The sequence below is a fragment of the Nyctereutes procyonoides genome, unplaced genomic scaffold (assembly GCF_905146905.1).
Source record: "Nyctereutes procyonoides isolate TBG_1078 unplaced genomic scaffold, NYPRO_anot_genome, whole genome shotgun sequence".
Lineage (NCBI taxonomy): Eukaryota > Metazoa > Chordata > Mammalia > Carnivora > Canidae > Nyctereutes > Nyctereutes procyonoides.
Window position 1 is genome coordinate 21,458,968 of NW_026575134.1, and position 22,454 is coordinate 21,481,421.

The 22,454-nt window shown below is 34.1% G+C and overlaps 1 protein-coding gene across 7 annotated transcripts in view; it reads right to left on the reverse strand.

The window, feature by feature from the left end:
• Window positions 1-22,454, reverse strand: part of CACNA2D1 (calcium voltage-gated channel auxiliary subunit alpha2delta 1) — a 476,566-nt gene that overhangs the window by 173,788 nt on the left and 280,324 nt on the right. For all 7 annotated transcript variants that reach the window (XM_055300850.1, XM_055300848.1, XM_055300849.1 and 4 more), the window contains exons 5-6: window positions 20,592-20,633; window positions 399-528 (exon numbers count right to left, since the gene is read on the reverse strand). In XM_055300850.1, the coding sequence (XP_055156825.1) occupies window positions 399-528; window positions 20,592-20,633 (172 nt within the window). The remainder of the gene's footprint in view (window positions 1-398; window positions 529-20,591; window positions 20,634-22,454) is intronic.

Sequence of the window (22,454 nt, forward strand, 5' to 3'; positions counted from 1 at the left end):
AGTCTGAAATGTACCGCTCTCTCCCTTTACACTTTGTGTAAGTATACTTGCATGATAAACACTTGTGCTACGTAATTTGGATTTTTTTTTTTAAATCTTACCCAATTGGTTAAAAATCTTAACCCAATCTTTCTAATTTTCAGTTCTGATGGCCATTGGGAAGGCAGAATGATTTCCTCAACAATGGGGTGAAAGGACATCTCCAAAGGATGTGGACTCTCCTACAAATATTCAGGGTGCGGCTACACGAACATAAACTGCTCATGAAAATCCAATTTCTTTTATAGGGAGTTGAGCACAGAATCTCACAGGACACTTAAACAAAATGGTATCAAATCGGAGAACAAAAACAGACAAGACCGTGGTATTCCAACAGCAGTTCAAATCTGTTTACTTACAGCCCTCATAGATGTCAGTGGGGATATGGACTGCTGCATGTTGATAGGATATCTGTCGTCCAAAATTAGCATCATCAATAAAAACAGGTTTTATCCTCTGGCTGCCTGGCTCACTCTCATTTTTTTCAGGCTGTATTAGAGAAGACAGACAATAAAAAGAACGTTACAACTTAAGATAACAAACAGATACCCCACATTCATTCTTCATTTGACAAATGCACAATCTTCAAAAAAAAAATAGATGTATAAGAATATTTAAAAATACAAAAAAATAAAATAAAAAATAAATAAAATAAAAAAAAAGAATATTTAAAAATACAGTACCAGGGTGCCTGGGTGGCTCTCTCGGTTAAGCATCTGCCTTTCGCTCAGGTCACAATCCTGAGTCCCAGAATAGAGTCCTATGTCTGGCTCCCTGCTTAGAGGGGAGTCGGCTTCTCCCTTTGCCCCTCCCCTGCTCATGTGCCTCTGCTATCTAAAATAAGTAAAATCTTAATATATATGTATATGTATATATATAGTACCATGATGACATCTAACTAGACTTACTGTGCTACTCATTTTGCAATATATACCAATATCAGTAATTGTGTCATACACTTGAAACTATTATGCTATATATTAAGTATATCACAGTAAAAAAAAGAAACCCCGTAGAAGAAATATTGTAAAAAATAAATAAATAAATAAATAAATAAATAAATAAAATACAGTACCATGATGACATCAGGTACACAAATTATATTCGGGTATCAGAATTAGCATTATCTTTATATTATTCACATTAAAATCTAACTTCTCATTTCTTCAATGTTGGAGTCACTCAGGATCATCCTAAGGACACCAGAGCTTTTTCATACACAGTACTTATTAAAATATGCATTTACAGAATGGAATTTATTCCTTTAAATACAATTGAATTAAAATTACCCCTCAATATAAATTTCACTATCTATGTTACTAAATTTTTATATGCAGTTGCAGACAATTCTTGGCTTGACCACTTATGGTAAACATGACTGCCAAAAGCTAGCAATGAAGGATTATTTTGTATCATGCTCCCTTGATTTTTGCAAGCTTTCCATTTGTAAATTTTTGTTTTGTTTTGTTTTAAAAATAAAGTATACCAGAAAGGATCTTCTGTAACTAAGCACAATTACATTCTAACTGCAACCATTTCTGTCTCCTGAGGTAGCAGGTAAGCTCCAATCAATAATGATTCAAGAAAAGCCCATAGGAGTTTAAGGTTGAAGATTAATTTTCTACCTATTCAAACTAGGCTTTTGATACTGAATTAGCTTATGGCCTTCCCCTGGCAGGAAAAGAGAATCACATTCATTTATCCAAAATGTATCTCTGTAACATTTTTGTTTTTGCTAATTATGTTAAATATTTTTTTCAGTTCAAATACAGTTATTTTAAACTCTGCCCTTTTTAAAATTTAAGTTCATACTTTTATTTTCAACTCAATGTTAGACACTGTTTTCCATCTTCCAAAGGTAATCTCCTCAAAACCAAACTGAAAAAACAAATCAAATTGGACTCTTTTTGGCAGCACACTACAGTGATGATGCAAGTGATAAACAAGAGAAAAGGCATAATTGGACAACCAGAAAATTTCCTAAGAAGGCTGGAAGTGCCAACAACATAAAGTCAGCAGGTTTACGAAGAACTAAATGCACAACTGTCCATACAGCTCTGAAAACTTAAATGACTAAAGAACACATTAGTATCCTGAGATATTTAGAGAAATGCCATTCACTATCTAAATCTGGAAACAAGTTAAATGTTCAACAATAGCACGTCACAATTATCACAGATATAATCGTGTGTTATTAAGTAATATAAATGACTGATTACATTGGGAATGCACATATAAACTGTGTTTGTAACTTTAAAAAGGAAATGTTAAGCAAAAAGGAGGAAAAAAGGTCTATTATTTTGAGAGAAAGAGGTAGAGGGAGAAATGATGGATGAATACAGAGTAAATGGTACAAGCACTATTGTTGGTTTTGTAGTTATGAAATATAACTATGTTTCATGCTTGTGTTCTCTTGCTTTTTCCAATAATACAATGAACATGCGATTGTAATGAAAAAATGTTAATTTTTGTTTTATGTCCTTTGTAGAGTGCTATTAAGCATTCTATGATTATCTTACTAAAGTAAAAGTTGTTTCCTCTGAAACTCTCACACTTAAAAATAGCAAGTTTTTTATTTTTATTTTTTTAAACACCAAGTTTGAAATACACTTTATAGAGATTCTTACACTTTTAAATCACCATATAAAGAGCTTTTAGGAATAACTAAAACAATAAGGTAGTTTTCAAAATAATTTTTAAAAATTAATAATGTACTTCTCAATTTGTATAATCATGTATCAGGACTAGTTTTAATGCACAGTTGGTAAGTATATAAAGAAAAAATAATACAGCTTCTCTCTGTGGTTCTCCCTGTTATAGTCTCCATGAATTATTTTCATGAAGATATTAGACTTTCTAAATGTACCTCATTTATTTCCTTAAACCTATGAAATTACTGTGACTTATGATGATACCATCACTAGCTATGTCTCTGCCTATCTTGATATATTATGGCGTTATATGATATAATGAAAATATAGCAAATATTAGATACAAAAAAGTGAGAAAAGGAATTTGAAGAAAAGCTTAACATATGTTGTTTAATATGTTAATTAAAAGTTTCAAATAACTTCTCCTGCAATTGAAATTTCCTATTTACCAGAACATACAAGAAGAAAAAATAAGCATATCTCTTTCCAACATTTTCCCCCATAAATTTTTCTCTTGAATTCTACAGACTACTATATATAAATGTATACAGAGAAACTGAATGGGCCTACTCTAAAATATAATTGAATGCATTTATTAGAACACACAAGTGAAACATGATAAGTATGTTTCTCATACTATTCATCTCAATATAATTCCAGTCATTAAATAATAGATTAGATCACTCAGAGACCCAAGTACAAGCCAGTTTTGAATGGGTAGGCCATTCAATTTCACAAGCAGTACATATTAGCAAATTTAATTTGGAAAGGCAAAATAATAAGTCTGTGACAGACGCAAAAGACTCTTGCATATTTAATATATTGATCTCAAATGAAACATTCATAAAATTGGTATTTATACTAATATATTTGTTTTTAATATCTTGTTACCTTTTTCACGTGAACTTAAAATGTAAAAAATATTCTACTGATAGCAGAATGTTTATTTTTTTTAACTGATAGCAAAATGTTTAGAAAATAAAAGCTTATATATATTTTACCTAAATTGCAATAGAAAGTATCTTAATCACTGTCACAATTCACATTGCACATGCTCAACTAGAAACTCTGTTCACAATCATACCATGGTTAAGTTCAGCTCCCTTGCTCTCTTATTTTTCTGTGTTCCATAACACTGTGCAAGTATTAGTTGATACTGAGTAAGAATGGTTCACTGAGACTCTCTATATAAGTAACACAATTGGTATTTCGATCTCCCTAGTGAAAAGAGTTAAATAGATTAGTTCTTGTGTAATGATCCAAATACTTACATAACTAGAGACTATAGCCTGGTGTACACTTCTCCAGTATGTGTTTTAAAATTTTTGCCTCTAAACACATCTTTTTCTTTTTCATAACTTTTTCATAGATATTTTTATAACAGAGATCTGCAACTTTAATACAATGTAGCCATGGGATCCCTGGGTGGCGCAGCGGTTTAGCGCCTGCCTTTGGCCCAGGGCGCGATCCTGGAGACCCAGGATCGAATCCCACGTCGGGCTCCTGGTGCATGGAGCCTGCTTCTCCATCTGCCTGTGTCTCTGCCTCTCTCTCTGTCTCTCTGTGACTATCGTAAATAAATAAAAATTTAAAAAAAAATACAATGTAGCCATAACTGATTTTAGATATTTATTTATTTAGTTAGTTAGTTAGTTAGTTTTACTAGTATTCCCAATATCAAATAAAAATTTGGATATATGCCCTTTAGGCATGTTATATCATCCAATATAAATAATTACCATGCATATATTATATTTAAAATAGAGTTTCTTAGTCACTAAATCTAAAAAGTCTGGTATACCAGGATATTGGCATCAACTCCATGGATTAAAAAGCAATGTTGCCTATGTAACCATTAGTTTACCATTGGTATCGTAACCATTCTGTGATGTTCCATTAGTTAAAGCTGGGTACCTGTTCTGACCCTACAGAGGAAAACCTCCTTCTTTTTAAGATTTATTTATTTGACAGGAGAGAGGTAAAGGGCAGAGGGAGAGGGGGAGAGAGAATCTCAAGCAGACTCTGTATGGAGTGCAGAGCCTGACTCAGTGCTCAATCTCCCAACCCCGAGATCATGACCTAAACTGAAACTAAGAGTTGGATGCTTATCCGACTGAGCCAATCAGGTGCCCTGAAAGTCTTCTTTTTAGTAGTAAGTCATTTGCATCAATTAGAAATGGAAATTCATCAAAACAGCTGCCAGCTGACCATGCCAAATTAATAAATAATGAATAGAGAGAAAAAGGTGCTGAGCATCATCCAGCCTAATCATTCTGGTCAGGTTGTAAGGCCAAGCTGAATATTAAATAATGAATCCAGTTACAGTGGTAGTAAGAACATTGTTGTGTCTCTTGACTTAATTGGTTTACGTTGCTATTTTCACCTTGAAGATGGTATGATTCAGGGAAGTATCCCCTGGATGACTAGTATTAGAAAAGAAACACAAATTGAAGGACAGTCTAAATTACATAGTAAAGATTCAATATAACATTTGAACTTTGTTTTACTAAATCATAAGAAGAGCATTTTTAAATTATAAATTTAATAAATGCCCATATTGCCTTTGCAGAAATGTATGAGTTTAGCGAATCATAATATGTTTGATGAAGAAACAAGAGGTTTTTAAAGGTGAATTCAGAGGATTTCTCCAGTTCTTCAGGTAATTAAAAAGTTATAATTCCTCAGGTTTACCTTGCAGAAAAAGTATGACATTAATTCTTCAGAAGCAATTTACTCAATGCATTAATAAAAAAAGTTTTAAAGTTAACATGAAAAGCAAATTTATAGCATTAGTAGTCAAAAGAAAAATCAAAGAAACAATTCTAGTTCTTTTTTTTAAAGATTTTATTTTTTTATTCATGACAGACACACAGAGAGAGGCAGAGACACAGGCAGAGGGAGAAGCAGGCTCTCTGCGGGGAGCCCCAGGGGGAACTGGATCCTGGACCTCCGAGATCATGTCTTGAGCAGAAGGCAGAAGCTCAACCACTGAGCTATCCAGGTGCCCGAAACAATTCTAGTTCTTAAAGATTATATTCATTGTTAAACCTTTACGTAATCTTCTATTACTAACTACGACATATAAAAGAGATAGAAGAAACAGGCTGAAATAATCAGACTTTGAGGGGAAAAGGGAAGAGTAAGCAGCTGAAACTCCACAATAACAAACAGAGCAAGTTAAGAAGTATTGTAGAGGGTATTAAAGCAATATATTATATTATATATTATATATTATATATTATATATTATATATTATATATTATATATTATATATTATATATTATATATACACACACACACACACATACACACTGTATATATACTGTTTCCAAATAGGACAGGGAGTGAAAAGCAAGTATGGATGTGAAATAAAACCAAACTAAATTAACTGAAAAAGGGATACTAGTCACTGCAATAACTTGTTTATTAAATTATATTAAAAAACCAAAATAGACGTTGCTTAAATGAAGTGTATTAAGGTTGCTTGCTGATAAAGATACCATGATAACATTCAAACAAGCTAAAATACAGAATCTGAGAACATCCTCAAAATAGATTGATGTAATTTTAGTTTGCATGATGGATGAAGGTATGTAAACCACCTATCCCAGGACCTAGCACACAAGGAGAATGAGAGCCTTTGGAATCCCAATACAGGTAAGTGTGTTCACAGGAAGGGTTGTGGCCTGGTTTAAAACATGCCACATGGCATATGAGATTTTCAAACCACCTGCATAAGAAAAGCATGTCATACTATCCTATGTATATATATTTAAATAGTTTTATTTTATTTTAAATAGTTATTTAAATGTATATATTTTTATATATAAATATGTAAACTAAATTTTGGGGAAAGGCTGATAGGATATTTTTCTCCACTAAGGAATTATGAAATGGTATCTTACATATGAAAAGAACTATGTGATTTTAGAGAGTCTAGAAGTTCAATACAGCACTTCTCCTTGGAAACCATACCGTCTTATTTATATTTCAAAAAGAAAACATTTAAATGAAGCCATTCTACTTCTAAAAAATTAAAAGCATGATTTTATATTCTAAATATTAGAATAGACAAATATACTTTATTAAATATTGTCAGAGCAAAAGGTTTAAAAAAAAAAACTACAGAGGAGAAAGATCAATCATTTTCCCTTGATATCCAAGGCAAAGAGTGCCTAATGCCATATAATTAAGGTATAATCATAGAGCCTAGACTCCAGGTCTGCAATATACCCACCATACTCACATGAAATGAAAACCTGCCTATGGCCTGCAAGACTCCATATGATGTATTTCCTGCCTGACAACTCTTCCACTTTTCATATCCTTGCCCATGATGTTCCTACCATACCTGGCCTATTTTCTGGTCTCTCCACTATCATGCTCTTCCTGGTCCAAATATCCTTGTGCTTGCTGTTTCTTTTGCCTCATGTCTTCCTGACTCCCTTTCAAAGGACTAGTGCATTTTTCAGATCACAGTTGAAAAATCCTTTCTTGGAGATCCTCCATCTAAATTACCCCCATAGAATCCTGAATATATTACTCCATTTATCACCTTCAGAGCACTAATCTAACTGCAATTATTTAACCTTTTCTTTGCCCTACATTTGCAATCTCATTACACTAAAATACAATCTCCCCGAGAAAAAGAGACCTCATTGGAATTGTTTAGTTGTATCCCTGGCACCTAGACTATTGCTTAGAACTGTATTAGTCTGTCACATTTGTAGGTTTTCTGAGTGAATAAATAAACTTGAACCTATGTTTCCTGGCCGCCAAACTTATGCTTTTTCTATTTCAGTATGAAGCAAGCACAAAAGTTGGAAGCAATCTGGTAAATGGACAAACAGTGCCTCAGTCAGGAATCTAGGTTCTCATTTTCATTTCAATTCTCAAATCTTGCTCACTCTTTTTCCTTCCTTCCTTCCTTCCTTCCTTCCTTCCTTCCTTCCTTCCTTCCTTTTCTTTCTCTCTTTCTCTCTCTTTCTTTTAACAAAAGAGAACAAGATCTGTAAAAATCATTCTAGCTCTGAAATTTCTAATTCTGCAATCAATGAATTTTAACTTAAAGCGAATTATTACAAATTTTTTTTAAACGCCAAGTAACTGCAAGAACATGTAAATGGTGGAATGCTGGTATAGAGAAGCATTTACCAAGGGAGTCTCTCCTTAACCGAAGCCATTGCCCCTGGTGATTTGCACCTTAATTTAGGGCAATACATTTGTAGTGTAGAGCTACAGACAGTAGCAGTCTGACATCAATCAGTCAGACAATTTGTAGCCGAACATGAATTAAAACATCAATTGGGCATTAACACCTCAATTTCAGACTTTATTTTTTACTTTCCTTCACCGTTAATCAAGGCCACCGTTTTGATAAGAATTTAAATGAAAATTAATATCCCATGTGTCCGTGGTCTCCAAGAGAATCATTGGAGGGTTGGAAGAAGACACTAGAACTTACTCCTATTTCTAGCAAATGAAATATGAAAAAAATATTAAAGTCTTCTAATATGGACTATATGGATTGACTTACCACTCCCCTCCACCTGCCTTGCTGACTGCTGTGAGCTGGTCTCAGGTCATCTGTCACACTGCAGGTCCCACAAGAAGAGAGAGAAAACCCCTTACACTGACATCTTAAGGGCTGTCTTCTCACTGGATGGTCGCTTTCACTGTAGTACTCTATCCTTGGTATGTATATTTACGTGTTACCTTCTCTGGTTTAACCTATTTCACATGGGCCAGTAATTCTAGAAGATCTTTGCAAATTCATAATTATCGAAGATCAAATGCTAGTAATGGAAGCTGCACCGAACAAAAAGTTAAGGACAGAGATGATGCTTCTATTTCCAGCACCGACTCTTCTTTAGCCTCATTACAACATAGGAACTGTGGTCCCATTAGTTCAATTAGGCGAGTCAGTCAAAAAAGTTACTATTATCAATTTGGATTTATATTTATTATTGAATAATAGTGCCCCATGGTCATGTGATATTTCCCATGGTAATATGAGGTCATCATAATTTCCAAAGGCATTTAATAACTAACCATCCTGGAAAAATGCTTATGCTTTTTCTTATAGTGATTTTTTTTGTCTTACAGTGATTTTTAATGCCATATGCTCTTAAATTTAAACTTTGTAAAGTCTCACTAAACTTTTAAAGCCTCTTTTGAGGCTTGTCAATATACCAGTTGACAGTATTAACTATTAGCTGAACTAACAAACATACTAGTTCAGTAGTACATATACAGAATTTATAAGTAAATATTCTTATATCAGGAGGTACACTTAATATGTGCAAACCAAAAAAAGGATAAAGATACCATTCAAAACAATTCAGTCCCTATCTTTGTGCAGCCTACTAATTTTTACACAGGTTAAGTATAAAATGCCCATATGATGCCAGTGAATTTTCCAAACTTAATGTTTACAGAGTTCTAAATAAAGGTACCACACACTACTTCTGAAAAGAAAGAACTGGGGGTGCTGGGGTGACTCCATTGGTTAAGTGTCCAACTCTTGGTTTCAACTCAGGCCATGATCTCAGGGCCCTGGGATGGAGTCCCACATCAGGCTCTGCACTGGGCATGGAGTCTGCTCAGGGTTCTCTCTCCCCTGCTCTCCCCTGACCCCTTCCCCAGCTCATTCTCTCTCTAAAAACAATTTTTTTAAATAAAAAGTCTTTGAAAAGAAAGAAGTGGATATGGAATCTAAAAGAGAATTATATATGCCACTTCTCCCAACAACTGAGAATCAATGTTTAAACTATCCTTGCAAAAGGAGTATATGCCCAAGAGCACAAAGCGTTAGAAAACTGCCAAAAGAGACTCAAAAAATTTTAAAAGCTTCAAAAACCAAAAGGCAGAAATCCTAGAAGAAACAGAACCTAATCTAAGCTATATTTTTACTACTTTCATGTTTGTTTGTTTTCTCCCCAGCGAACCTTAATGTGGCTATATTTCACACAGTGGTGCCTGCAGACTTTTAACTATCAATAGTAAATACCACTGCAGATAGTGGATCAGATCAGTGAGGATTTATGATGCCAAGTCTAACAATCTTTTCAATTCTACAGCTCATATTTTACCCACTGCAAATTACCTTAAACAAATAACTGTCAATGAGGAAGCCGATTAGATAAAATACAAACCAAATAATTAAACATGGACAGAATAATGAGTAGGCATAATAAATTAAAATTTTAAATCAAAACTCTCAAAAGATTGTAACCTTCAGTCTTATAACAGCCGCATCAGGGCCCTTTCTCATCTCCCAAAGGTGCCCCAGGTAGAGGCAGGGTGGCAAGAATAGTGACACATGACTCTCGCTATGGATCATACCATCAGCATGACATTCAATTCCCTGCATAATCAAATACCATGTGTGTGACACTGGGCAGGTCTCTTGAGCTCATTAAATTGTATTTGTCTTTTCTGAAAATCATTAAAATAATAGTATATGTCCAAATGGATTAGTGTGGACTTTAAAAGGTGCACTGTATATAAAACACTGCCTAGTATAGAATAAGCATATATATGTTGAGTATTGTTACAATCCAAACATATAGCATCCAAAATATTTAAACCATTTATTTTAAACTAATACACAAAGCAATTCTGATTAAACCAATTACTATACAGAAGCAATTTAATATTCGATTTCTCTGCCATCACCTATTTGAGGAATCAATGTCAGTCATCAACAGAGTCTGAAATAAAGGTCGCATATTAGAAGATAGTGTAAAAAAAAGAAAAACTTTCGCTTAATTCTTTCATTAATAATTAGAATAGACTGTGTTGCTGTTTGATGCATACCTCTACTAGCTCATTCTACAATCACATTTGTCTCTCTAAAATAAAATAAAATCATGAAAGATTGGGCTTTAAAAAGACATTTAGTTAGGGCATTATGTTGGAATTAATTTTAATGTAGACAAGATTCTGCTAAGAAAATAAATAGCAACATAAATATGCAAGGGAATTCAGGAGACCAGCCAAATGTCGCAGACAGGTAAAATTTTTAACACGATCAATACGATAAAATGTACCAAATAAATCAACTCAACTTATCGACATGGGAATTGTGGGGTTGAAATCATTTCATTTGAAATTTAGTCAGAAACATAGATCTTGGAATTAGGTTAATAAGGGTTTGTAATGATCTGCTTTCTTTCTGCTTGTTCTGGGAATTAAGAAAATAGTGCAGCTTGCTGGTACAACTCAAGCCTTCTGGGGAATCTGCTTCGCTAACCTTCAGGGGATTTAAGGATTTGTTGGGACAGATGTCTCTAAAACCTAAACTAAGAACCTCAATGAATTTCAAATTTCAGGAGAACTTGAATGTGAAATTTCATTTAAAAATGTTGCATTAGGAGCATTTTCTTTCATTTTTTGACATTTAATTTTCCTTTCAAATCTGGTTAGACAAAATCTACAAAGATATGAAGACAAATCGCTGCGTTGTGTTTATATTTTTAAATAGTTTTTTAAAGATTCTACTCAGGTATTTATTTCGTTAGGCATTGTCTTAAGTTTTTTATACAAATGCAAGGATTATATATATTCATAACAATAAAATGGAAAATAGCTCAATCTAATACCCCTTCAGTATTGTCAGCAAATACACACATACAAACAGGGTCCACTTGGAGCTAAAATCGTTTCAAATAAATCTTAAATTTATTATAATAAATTAATAATTGTTATTTTTTAAATTATGCTCATTAACATTCTTGATTACCTACTATAAGATGGAAAAGTTCTACATGCTTTATATGTGTTAACTAGTTTTCACAGTAACTATGTGAGGTAGTTATTACCATTACCTTTATTTTACAGATCAAGAGAGTAAAACACAGAGAGATTATATGACTGCCAATATCACTTAGCTAGGAAAGTGGCCGAGCTGGGATTCAAATCCAGGCAGTGGCACTCCAGAATACAATCTCTTAACCATCACACTCTGCTCCCTCCACTGTATAACACTGTGTATAATGATCATACATGTATGTCTTGTCATTTATTTAAAGGAGAAAAACAAATTGCATACAGAAGTATACAGAAATGAAATGGCATATCTCTAATTTATGATAAAATATTTAAGCAAATAATAGAGGAAGCAATTATGGAGATATTATACTTTCCTGTCTTCTATACATTTAAGATATCTTTTCCTGGTAAAAAGAAAAAGTTTAAAAAAATGTTACATAGAGAGGTACCCATTTTAATGCTATCACCTCTTCAGAAATGAAATTGAGCAACTATTACTTATTCTAATTATGTGCAGATTCACCATCTTTAGTTTGATGGAGTAAATACAGTAAGTCTGATATCATCACAGAGATTCATAATAATTTAGCTTATCAGATCTGCCCTGACTTGGAACCCCAAATCCTGATTCTCATGTCACTTGAAGGAATTGGAAATAAATATTCTAAACCTGCTTATTCCCAACTCGAATCAGTTTTGGATGTGGAGGAACCACATTGCCTTTTTTGACATTACTGCTGGTCCTCATGACTGTTTCGAGAGCCAAGAGAGGGAGGCTTAGATGAGAAGAGATGAGAAAACTGTGTCCATGGTCAAGGCCAGCTTTGCCACTCCCGTCTTAACTTGTTTCCACCCAACCTCGAAACCAAACATTTTCACTTCCACCATCCTTGCCAGAGGTTTCCTAGTTACTTTGCAAGTAGAGCGCCACTTTAAAAAGTAAACACATTTTTACAAATGCTATGTAAGTACTATGGGTATTGAAACATATAAAACCTACCCAATTTAACAGGTATCATCTCAAAAATTACTCCTACTATTACTAATACTAGAGAAAAAGTGACTAAGATCCTTATCTCAAGGTGCTAAAAATTTAAGAGAAAAGTTAGTCCCTGTATACAAATGGTGTATTATACCACAAGACCAGACAGGTGTGACAACTAGTTTATGACACTCAGAGGAAGGAAATACCATTCGCTACCTAAAAAACTCAACAAACCTTCCAGAGAAAGTAGTACTTGAATTAGCTTATCAAGAATACTTAGCATTTTATTAGAAAAATAGTAGGAGGGATGCCTGGGTGGCTCAGCAGTTGAGCGTCTGCCTTTGGCTCAGGGTGTGATCCCGGGGTCCTGGGATTGAGTCCCGCATCGGGCTACCTGCATGGAGCCTGCTTCTCCCTCTGCCTGTGTCTCTGCCTCTCTCTCTGTGTCTCTCATGAATAAATAAATAAAATTTAAAAAAAATTGTAGGGCATAATGATCACATAATTGGAGGAGAGAATATGTTAACATTAATTAGCACACTGGCCATAGGAATAAGTGTCTTAAGTTTCCAGTAAGCTATGTGCTCAGCATGGAACTGTGGCTCAGCAAATAACTTAGCCCAGTTACACCTGCACCTTTAAGTCTCGATTGGAAAATTTGTTTACATAATGATAGTCATAACTTTTCATCATCCATTGCAATCCAAAGGGACATTAATTTTACCCTTTCTTCCAGCAACTGCTTCAGCTAAATCTGGCTGTCACGTAGTATTTTTATACCCACTGGTGAATATAAATACCACTGATCTAAGTATGGGAGTACAGAAATCATAAAATGCCCCTGAGGAATGGTCTTATATCACAGCCATTGAAAAGCTTATAACCCGACAGCTCCCCACAAACTAACTCAGATGCAGCCAACTGAAAGGTTATATTCCAAAGGAATAATTGATCACCTCTGAACGCTTGTTCTACCTTTAAGTGAGGCCATGTATCATCATTATAATGAACAAAATCAATAGATTGCACTTGAATATATCATTCTGTATATTCAAATCTTAAGTGCTGATAGACCAGCATGCAAGAATAACAGGAAACCGGAGATTCCAAATTTAATCTGGAATCCAAAATATACTAAATTTACGTCCTTCTTTGTATGATTTATTTCTACTATGAAAGCTACTCCTTCTTCATTTCCAGTTATTCATATCCCACATGCCCACCCTCTTCCCCTCACCTTCCCTTAAATGCTGGGATGCTACAGATTCTCTCCTGTACATTTTTGTTTTATTTCATCTGTTGTGTGCATAGGTGATACAGGCTGAGAGTAAAACAAGGGAGCAACGGGATTGTGGCAAACTGGAGAATGTACCACATTCAAAATCATTCAGATTCATCCTGATCTTAACACTGTGCCATCACATCAACACGTATCCGTAATTGAATCTGGCTCTGCTATACGCGGAGCTTCACACTTGCTGGGGAAATTTCAGCCACCTGTTTTCAAAGTCCACTTGTAAGCTAAGCATAACACTATTCGAGGCCAAATTAAATAAATAGCTGCCTCCTAGAAATCTCTTCTTGGATTTCCTTGAGCAAGTTTTTGGTATAAATGTTCTTGAGTTTTGAAAATCTTGGCTAAATCCTTTAAAAATCTTTGCTAAAAAATATTTCTATGTCCAGTATCCTAACCAACGTAAACGTATTGTCTCCTCTAATGAAAGAAACACTGTAGCTTTTCAAATCTACAATTATATACAGATTTCTTTGCAAACCTGAATGCTTCCTTCCATTAAGCTTTTTTTTTTTTAATCTCTAATCCATACGCTTTGACTTGATCTTTGGGAACACATGATGTATGGTTTACCTCACTGCATATTGTCCCCATCCATATGTTATCGTTTCTCACACAATTTTTTAAAACATTTTTGACATTCTGGGAGTATTTCCTCTTTCTTCTGATGGATAATCTGCACTCTCAAGTTTGTTAGTTCATCCAGTGAAATTGTTATTTTAGTAGTATTGATTCTGATGATTTTATTTTAGTCTACTTTTCATACAGATCACTGGTTCTTTCTTTAGAGAATAAGCATACATTTAATGTTATCTGTGAAGTAACTGAAAGAATATCTCAAAGGAAACATGTTTAATACTACAGTATTTTTACTGTACTATTATTGATCTCTTCATGTACTCCTCCACTGACTGGTTTCATTTTTTATTTTAAGGACTTTATTTATGTATTCATAGAGACAGAGAGAGAGAGAGAGAGGCAGAGACACAGGCAGAGGGAGAAGCAGGCATCATACAGAGAGCCTGACGTGGGACTCAATCCAGGGTCTCTAGGATCACGCCCTGAGCTGAAGGCAGTGCTAAACTGCTGGGCCACCAGGGCTGCCCTCTATCTGATTAGTTTTAACTGAAGGAAGACTTTTCCTGTCTCAGGATTAGGAAACAGCAAAATGGTACAGATTTCTTTCCAAGCATTTGTTCTTGCTTCTGTCATATTTGTAATTTGAAGGCAAAGAATGGAATAAAATGTATAGTATGGTTTCTGGTAATGAGTAGGCATTTGAGAAGGGGGGACATTTTCTTCAGGGTCTTTTGATTCCAATTCTTCAGATAACAGAAACACGCAGGACTGGGCTGAAATTGAGCATGGTGGTAAAAGGTGATCCTTAAAAATGAGACCTAGTATGGAGCACAGAGATGGAATATATATAATTATGACTTTGCTAATCATCAGCCAGTTCGTATTTGTGTCAAGTAAAGCTTCTGTTGAAACTTTGATTCACTGACTTATTGGGGGGAAAAAACCTAAGTGATTACAATGTGCTGGTTGCTGTAAGAACTAAGTCACCTGCTGTGAGTACCAACAGCTGCCCTCCAGGAAGTAACACTCTAGGGAAGGATCCCAAGGGAATAATTTAAAAAGACTGGTTGTACCTCCAAGAAGAAACTGCCATTTCTTTATAAAATTCACGATGACTTAGGAAAGAAATAGATAAGTTTCATCAGTGTCTCAAATGCCAAACAAAGGCAATAATAACTGATATGAAGATCTTGACAATTGAAAAAGAATTAGGGATATAGTATTTTACACATATTTACATGTTAATAATATAGATCATTAAAGGTACATGGATAATGTAGAAGCATAAAATAAAATGTGAAGCTCTTAAGCTCCATTTCAAGAAGCTCTTAAATAAATATTTAAGAATAATGTCTAAAATCATACATTCATCATGGACATGGAAACAAAATGACTGATGTAAGAGAGGTAGTACATCGAGAAAATGATCACTATACCACTATGCATGATAATGGAAAAACAAATCCTTTCCTTAAAAAAAAAAATCCTTTCCTGCTAAAACAGAAATGGAGAAAAAGTTAAAAATCATAATCACAGGCTCAGGATTTACAATCCTTTGGTCTCCTTCAGGAGGCATAACATTTAAAACATAAACATCAGCTCTCAACCATTTATACTACCACTTAAACAAATGAGGACAAATTTATTAATCAATAATATTGTCTCAATATTACCAATCCAACTAGTTCATTTATTCACTAGATATTAGCTGCTGATGTGTGAGATGATAAAACTCCCATTCTTTAATTTCCAGTTACCTATTTTTATTACTGGATGTGGTTTTATGGATTTGAGTAATAAAACTACTTTAAATAATTAAATCAGTATATAAAAAGTCCAAAGGGCAAAGAACAGTGATGACAAGCCAATGTGAACCAAAACAATGAGATGACATTATGATTTGTTAACATTTGATATACAAAATGTTAAGCACTACAAGTTGTGAGTATTGGAGCCAATTAAATCCACCTCTATTTCAAGACTTCTGGTAAAGTTTGTAAATTTCGCCATGGAAGTCCAACTTCATCAGATAAGAAACAATCTTCAAAAAAAATGTGTAACTACTGTAAACCAAAATTAGAATATCAAAGTGTAACATTTACTTACATGTCTTAACTTTCTTTCATTGTAAGATAATAAATATTTCCATTGCAAAAATAATTTAATTATACTCATCAAAACACATGCATTAGGAGAGACCAAGAGATATTCAATAAAGCACATAATTTTATATACATTGTACTATAAAAAAAGAGTTTTTTTGGGATGCCTGGGTGACTGAGTGGTTAAGCATCTGCCTTCACCTCAGGGTGTGATCCTGGGGACCCAGGATCGAGTCCCACGTTGGGCTACCTGCCTGGAGCCTGCTTCTCCCTCTGCCTGTGTCTCTGCCTCTCTCTCTCTCTCTTTCTCTCTCTCTCTCTCTCTCTCTCTCTCTCTCTCTCTCTCTCACTAATAAATAAATAAAATCTTTTGAAAAAAAAAATTTTTCCCTCAGTTCCAAGTTGAAGAACTTGAATAGAAGTCACTCAGATAAGTGAGTAGCATTTCGGAATTAACTTCAATAAGTCAAGAAGAGGGAACTGAGGATCTGTTCATAAGCTGCTAATTATTTTGCAATTAGTATTCTCTCTTTAGTAACAGAATCCTCTATTTTGTTGGAGTGCATGGCTACGTTGGGGAGGATTAAATTCCCACATCCTGATGCAAATCAGCAAGGCTGGTCACAAAGCTGCGGACAAGGGATGCAGATGTGAGCGATGTGTACAATCTGCAAACATACACTTAAAGGCCCACGGCTTGCCTTCTACTGCCACGCGCCTCCTTTCTGTTATCTAGGATGCAAAACTCAGTGTGTATGTTGGAGCAGCAATCTTGGATCACAACATGGAAAGGCTGTACTGAAGAGGGTGGAAAAACTGAGAGAAGGACCCTGGAGCCTAGAAGATTGAGACTCGCCACATTAGGTCTCATATCTAGAATGTTTACATGAGGAAAATAAACTTTTGTCTCCTTCAGTTACTTTTATTTACTTTAGTTCTCTCTATAAGAGTCAAACCAATACACCAATCACTGCCCATGGTTCATTTTTATTCAATGTCTAAGGGTTTACAAGAGCAATAGAACTATCATTTCTAAAGCACTATAATCTTCCCCAATGAAAAGTTTCATTGAAAAAAAAATGAAAATAATAAAAGAAAAAAAAGAAAAAAGTTTCATTGAAATATAAAATAAATTACCTTATAGTTCTTAATAAGCTCTCAAAAAATGTACACAAAATAGTACAATTTTCCAACAAACTTGATCCTGCTACAAGTATTCCGAGAATATTCTGAACTGCAACGAAATCTGTGGATCACCTAATTATCTAGAGCATGTCTTAGGTGAAGGGCAAACAATTTTAATGAGCTTTACTGCCTTATAAGTGAGTATGATTTGGGGGTTGGAATGAAGCGTGAAGCAAAGTCTCACTTCTATACTAACCCTCTTCCTACTATACGATATTCTTTGTGAATTATTGTCACAGTTATTATTTATATAAAAAGAATTGAAAATACTTTCTCTAAATCCTGAGCATCATTTTATTTTTTTCTGTGCATCATTTTTAAGTTTTACATTTTAAAGTTGATATTTTGCTTTTCATAGAGTCTTATTTCACTTGCTAAAGCTTATCTCTTGGCCTAAGAAAGAGAATGCATCTTTCTTATAGGTACGTTTATAACCTATTGTAATATTATAGACTTTTGGGGATGAAAGAAGGCAATAAAACATGATGAGTTCAATAGGTTCACTTGTATTAATCCTTTTTTCTCCTACACAATTTTATTTGGATAAATGAATAAACATCTGTATGGGCAAATGATGTAGCCCTAAGCACTGAGCACAGCTCAAGAAGTAGAAATACACAATCCATGCACACTTTTCCATTTTAATGGACATATACTAACTTTGCAGCATAGTGACTGACTACTATGAATTTTACCTTTGTACTATTCTATTATACCACTGAATACTAACTGGGGAGGCGCTAACTAAAAGGCTGCATCTACATCTATGCATATGGTTGTTAAAATCCTGAACAAAGAAAACCCACTATTTCTATGCAAAATAAAAGAACTTTCTAATTCAGAAGCAAACTTGACTTAAGTAAACAAAACTATTTTATTTCACACCAAAAATAGGACTTCTTTATTTGCTTTAAGGAAAAGAAAAACATATTTGCAAACATATTTGATGATTATTTGGTATCATCATCTTTAGGCAACACTCAATTGGGGGATTGGACCAAGCATGTTCATCCAACTACTTTATTTAATATGAAATCTTTGTCATAGTTTTACAAACTATTTGTAAATAGCTATAACTAGTATAACACAAGGAAGGGTGAAAAAGATTTATCATGTATATTTTAAATGACCACATAATTTTTAAATATCAAATACTAATCAATTTAACAGTGAAACAAAATGTATGCCCCAAGATAATATTCATTCTAATACCAATCAATAAACTATTTTTAAAAATTTATTCATTTGGGGGATTCCTGGGTGGCTCAGCGGTTTAGCGCCGCCTTCAGCCCAGGGCATGATCCTGGAGACCCGGGATCGAGTCCCACATTGGGCTCCCTAGGTGGAGCCTGCTTTTCCCTCTGCCTGTGTCTCTGCCTCTCTGTGTCTCTTGTAAATAAATAAATAAATATCTTTAAAAAAAAGATTTATTTATTCGGAGAGGAAGAGAGAGAGAGAAAGAAAGCCAGTGCAAGCGGAGGGGGGGGGTGCAGAGGAAGAGGGAGAGAATCTCAAGCAGACGCCCCAGTGAGCACAGAGCCCGATTCTGAGCTTGCTTTCAGGACCTGACCATCAAGATCATGACATGATTCAAAATCAAGAGACAGACTCTTAACCCACTGAGCCACCCAGGTGCCCCATCAATCAATAAACTATTAAAACACCTTGTGTTAGCTGTTGGTTTGTCCCTAACAAACTTCCTACATCATTAAAATGATGTATAAAATTATCATAAAAGGATAATAATTATCATAAAAGCACTAACAAAATACCCATAGCTAGTAAAAAGAAAACACTTTTTAAAAGAATCCTAGTTCTTCATTTATTAAATGAAGAAAACACAAGCTCCTTCCTTCATAGTGTCATAGTAGGAATTAAATAAAAGAATGTGTGTAGACTGGTCAGGAGTGTGCAGGCAAGATCAGTGCTCAATAAACTATGATGTTCAGCAGTAGTAGTAGTGGTGCAGTTTGAAAAGGTGTGGCATCTCAAGCCAACTACCTTGTGTTGTTTTTTAATTTTTTTTTCTAAAGGCCCGCTACACTTGATTTATATATGTTTTTCACTTTCCTGGGAAGTAGCTAGGAGAAAATAGTACATAAATGTATTTTCTGAGTCAGATTAAAAAGTGTGAATAATAAATGGTAATTTTTTTTATATTTGTTTGACTTGTTCACAAATCTATCCCAAGTTCTTGGAAGGATACCAAAAATACAAGAAGCCCTCAACAAACACTTTTGGATAAATAGGTGTAAATAAATATTTTTTCATGATAAAAAAGTCAAATATATTAGAATTTAAATGAACTTAAGTGTAAACTTTTTTTTTTTATGATTTGGCAAATGCTTCCACTATAACTGAGTCATTAAAATGTCTCCCTCAAGTCTGCTCAAATGTGGCAATATTAGAAGTAACTTATTTGTGCTAAAATAATCCATGTTTGAAAATCACCTGAATATGTACATTACAGTCATTTACTGAAAAAGGCATATTGAACACCTACTATGATTCAAAGATCGGTTGGGCAAGGCACAGCTTCCCAGGTGTGGCTCACATTGTAGGGGAAATAAGTGGCCCCCCTGGAATGTGCAGTTCAGGCCAGAGAAGACCTGCCTAGTAATCCTGGTGACAAGAGTCAGGCTCCAGAGATGGATGGGATCCAAACTCTGTTGCCCATGTTGCTAATGGAGTGTGAGATACCACAGTCAGCGTGGAGGGCTGAGGTCTGCACAGGACACAGCGAAAGTTCAGATCCAGAGAAACACATGGCTTTTCCACCCAGAAAGATGCCAAAGACAATTTATTAAAGATCACATAAGCCCTAAAATCCATCACTACCTTGTTAGGTCAAACCAGTATTCTGTTTATGCTAGAGAATGTTTTCTGAAAAACTGAACCTGCTACGTCAGCTTGTTCTATAAAGCCAGTCATCCTAGCATAATTCAGTTTATCTCGAAGTTTAATGTAAAACTTTTAATACTCACATCAAGATCATCCTTGGCATTGTAGTAGACAACTTCATTGCTCTATAAAAAAAGAAAAGAAGAGTGCTTTATTGATTTGAGTAAAAATGTAAAAATATACTGGATCAAGCACTGCATATATTTTATGTATATTTTAAATAATAAACCCCTCATAATATTCCTTTCATAAAATACTCCACGAAGATCCATAAAGATAAGCCAATATTTTCTAAAACCATATTAAAACACTATATCAGTGATATATCTTGCACTGAGGAAAATGTATCTCAGTATAGGTCTGAGAATCATTTGTCAAGAAAAAATAATGCATAATGCATAGAAGTTATATATGTACACACTCACAACACACACCCCTAAATCATAAAATCATAAACAGAATAATTCAAGAAAAATGTACAAATGTGGCTGTACATACTTCACTGACAATGTGACTTTAAAATATATATATATATATGTACATATATATATATATCACATGTTGAAATTAGTGAAGAAAGGTATATCTGGACAATATTGGCATAAATTTCCTCATGAGATTCAGACAAGAGATCAAGAATAATTGAATCGAGACAGCAAAAAAGATCAGATTATCTAACACACTAATATTATCATATTCTACCAAAGTGGTGAATGAGCACTGGCTCTTTGAGAATAAATGTATCCAGACATTTCCATCAGCCATTGATGTTGCTCAGCTATGCCATAACTATATATTATGGATATAAATTGTGTTACAGAATGAAAATGGAAAGGAAAGAATGAACAAATGACTGTCAAGGAATTTAAAAGTTTTATTCTTTGAGGCTCCAAGACTAGTTTAGTTCTCTGCAATGTTAAAATAACCCACTTATACTGATTTCCTTTTCCTTTCTTCTCCTGATTGGAGATATGATCCATCTTCCCTATGTCTTCAGGAGAAACTGGAGCACTAGGTAAAAATGCATTTTTCTGTGCCTCATTTAATACCTAAAACATGGATACTCTGAAATTGTATTAAAGGAAAATACAGTACACATTTTTGTAAAAAGAAAATTACTCTAAGAAATTCAATAAATTAGTGCTTCTTAAAATATATTCCCCCTCCACTAGTTAGAAATAACTAGTTCTTAAGATATTCTATGGCCCTATGACTTTAGAATAAATAGTGAAGTTAAAATCATCTCTTTTCAGCTTTTGAGTTTCAGTATATGAATGTACATTATACATCTCCAGGAATAAAACAGATCTTGTTTTGTCTCTCAAATTTATTTCCTAAAGAATCTGCCTCTCCTTTTTTGATCTGAGAAATATACCATGATCCCAAAGTTCTATAGATGATAGATATATCTGAAGACCAAACTAAAAACTATATTAATAAATAACAGGATGCATAACTCATAATACTGAAGGAAACCATGACTTTGAATTTATTTCATTTAGAATCAACAGCTCTAAAAATTACCATTTAATTAATTCCTTTAAAAAGAATTAAGTAGCTAAGGAATTTTAACATGCATAAAAATTCTAATTCCTGAAGCATTTCTTACAGCATTAATTTTGTAACAAAGCTAAAATACAAAATCAGAATTCATCATATACACAAAGTAAGAGAATCTTCTGAATCCACCAGAGTCTCAAATCTAATTACCAGTTTATTGATTCCTCTTGCAACACTGTAATTTATACTTAGGAGACAATTTTCAAATTGGAATGTGGATTCCATCAAAAGATAAAATATCGAAATAAGTTTATCTTCATTTTATTTTTTTTAATTTTATTTTTATTTTATGATAGTCACACAGAGAGAGAGAGAGGCAGAGACACAGGCAGAGGGAGAAGCAGGCTCCATGCACCGGGAGCCCGATATGGGATTCGATCCCGGGT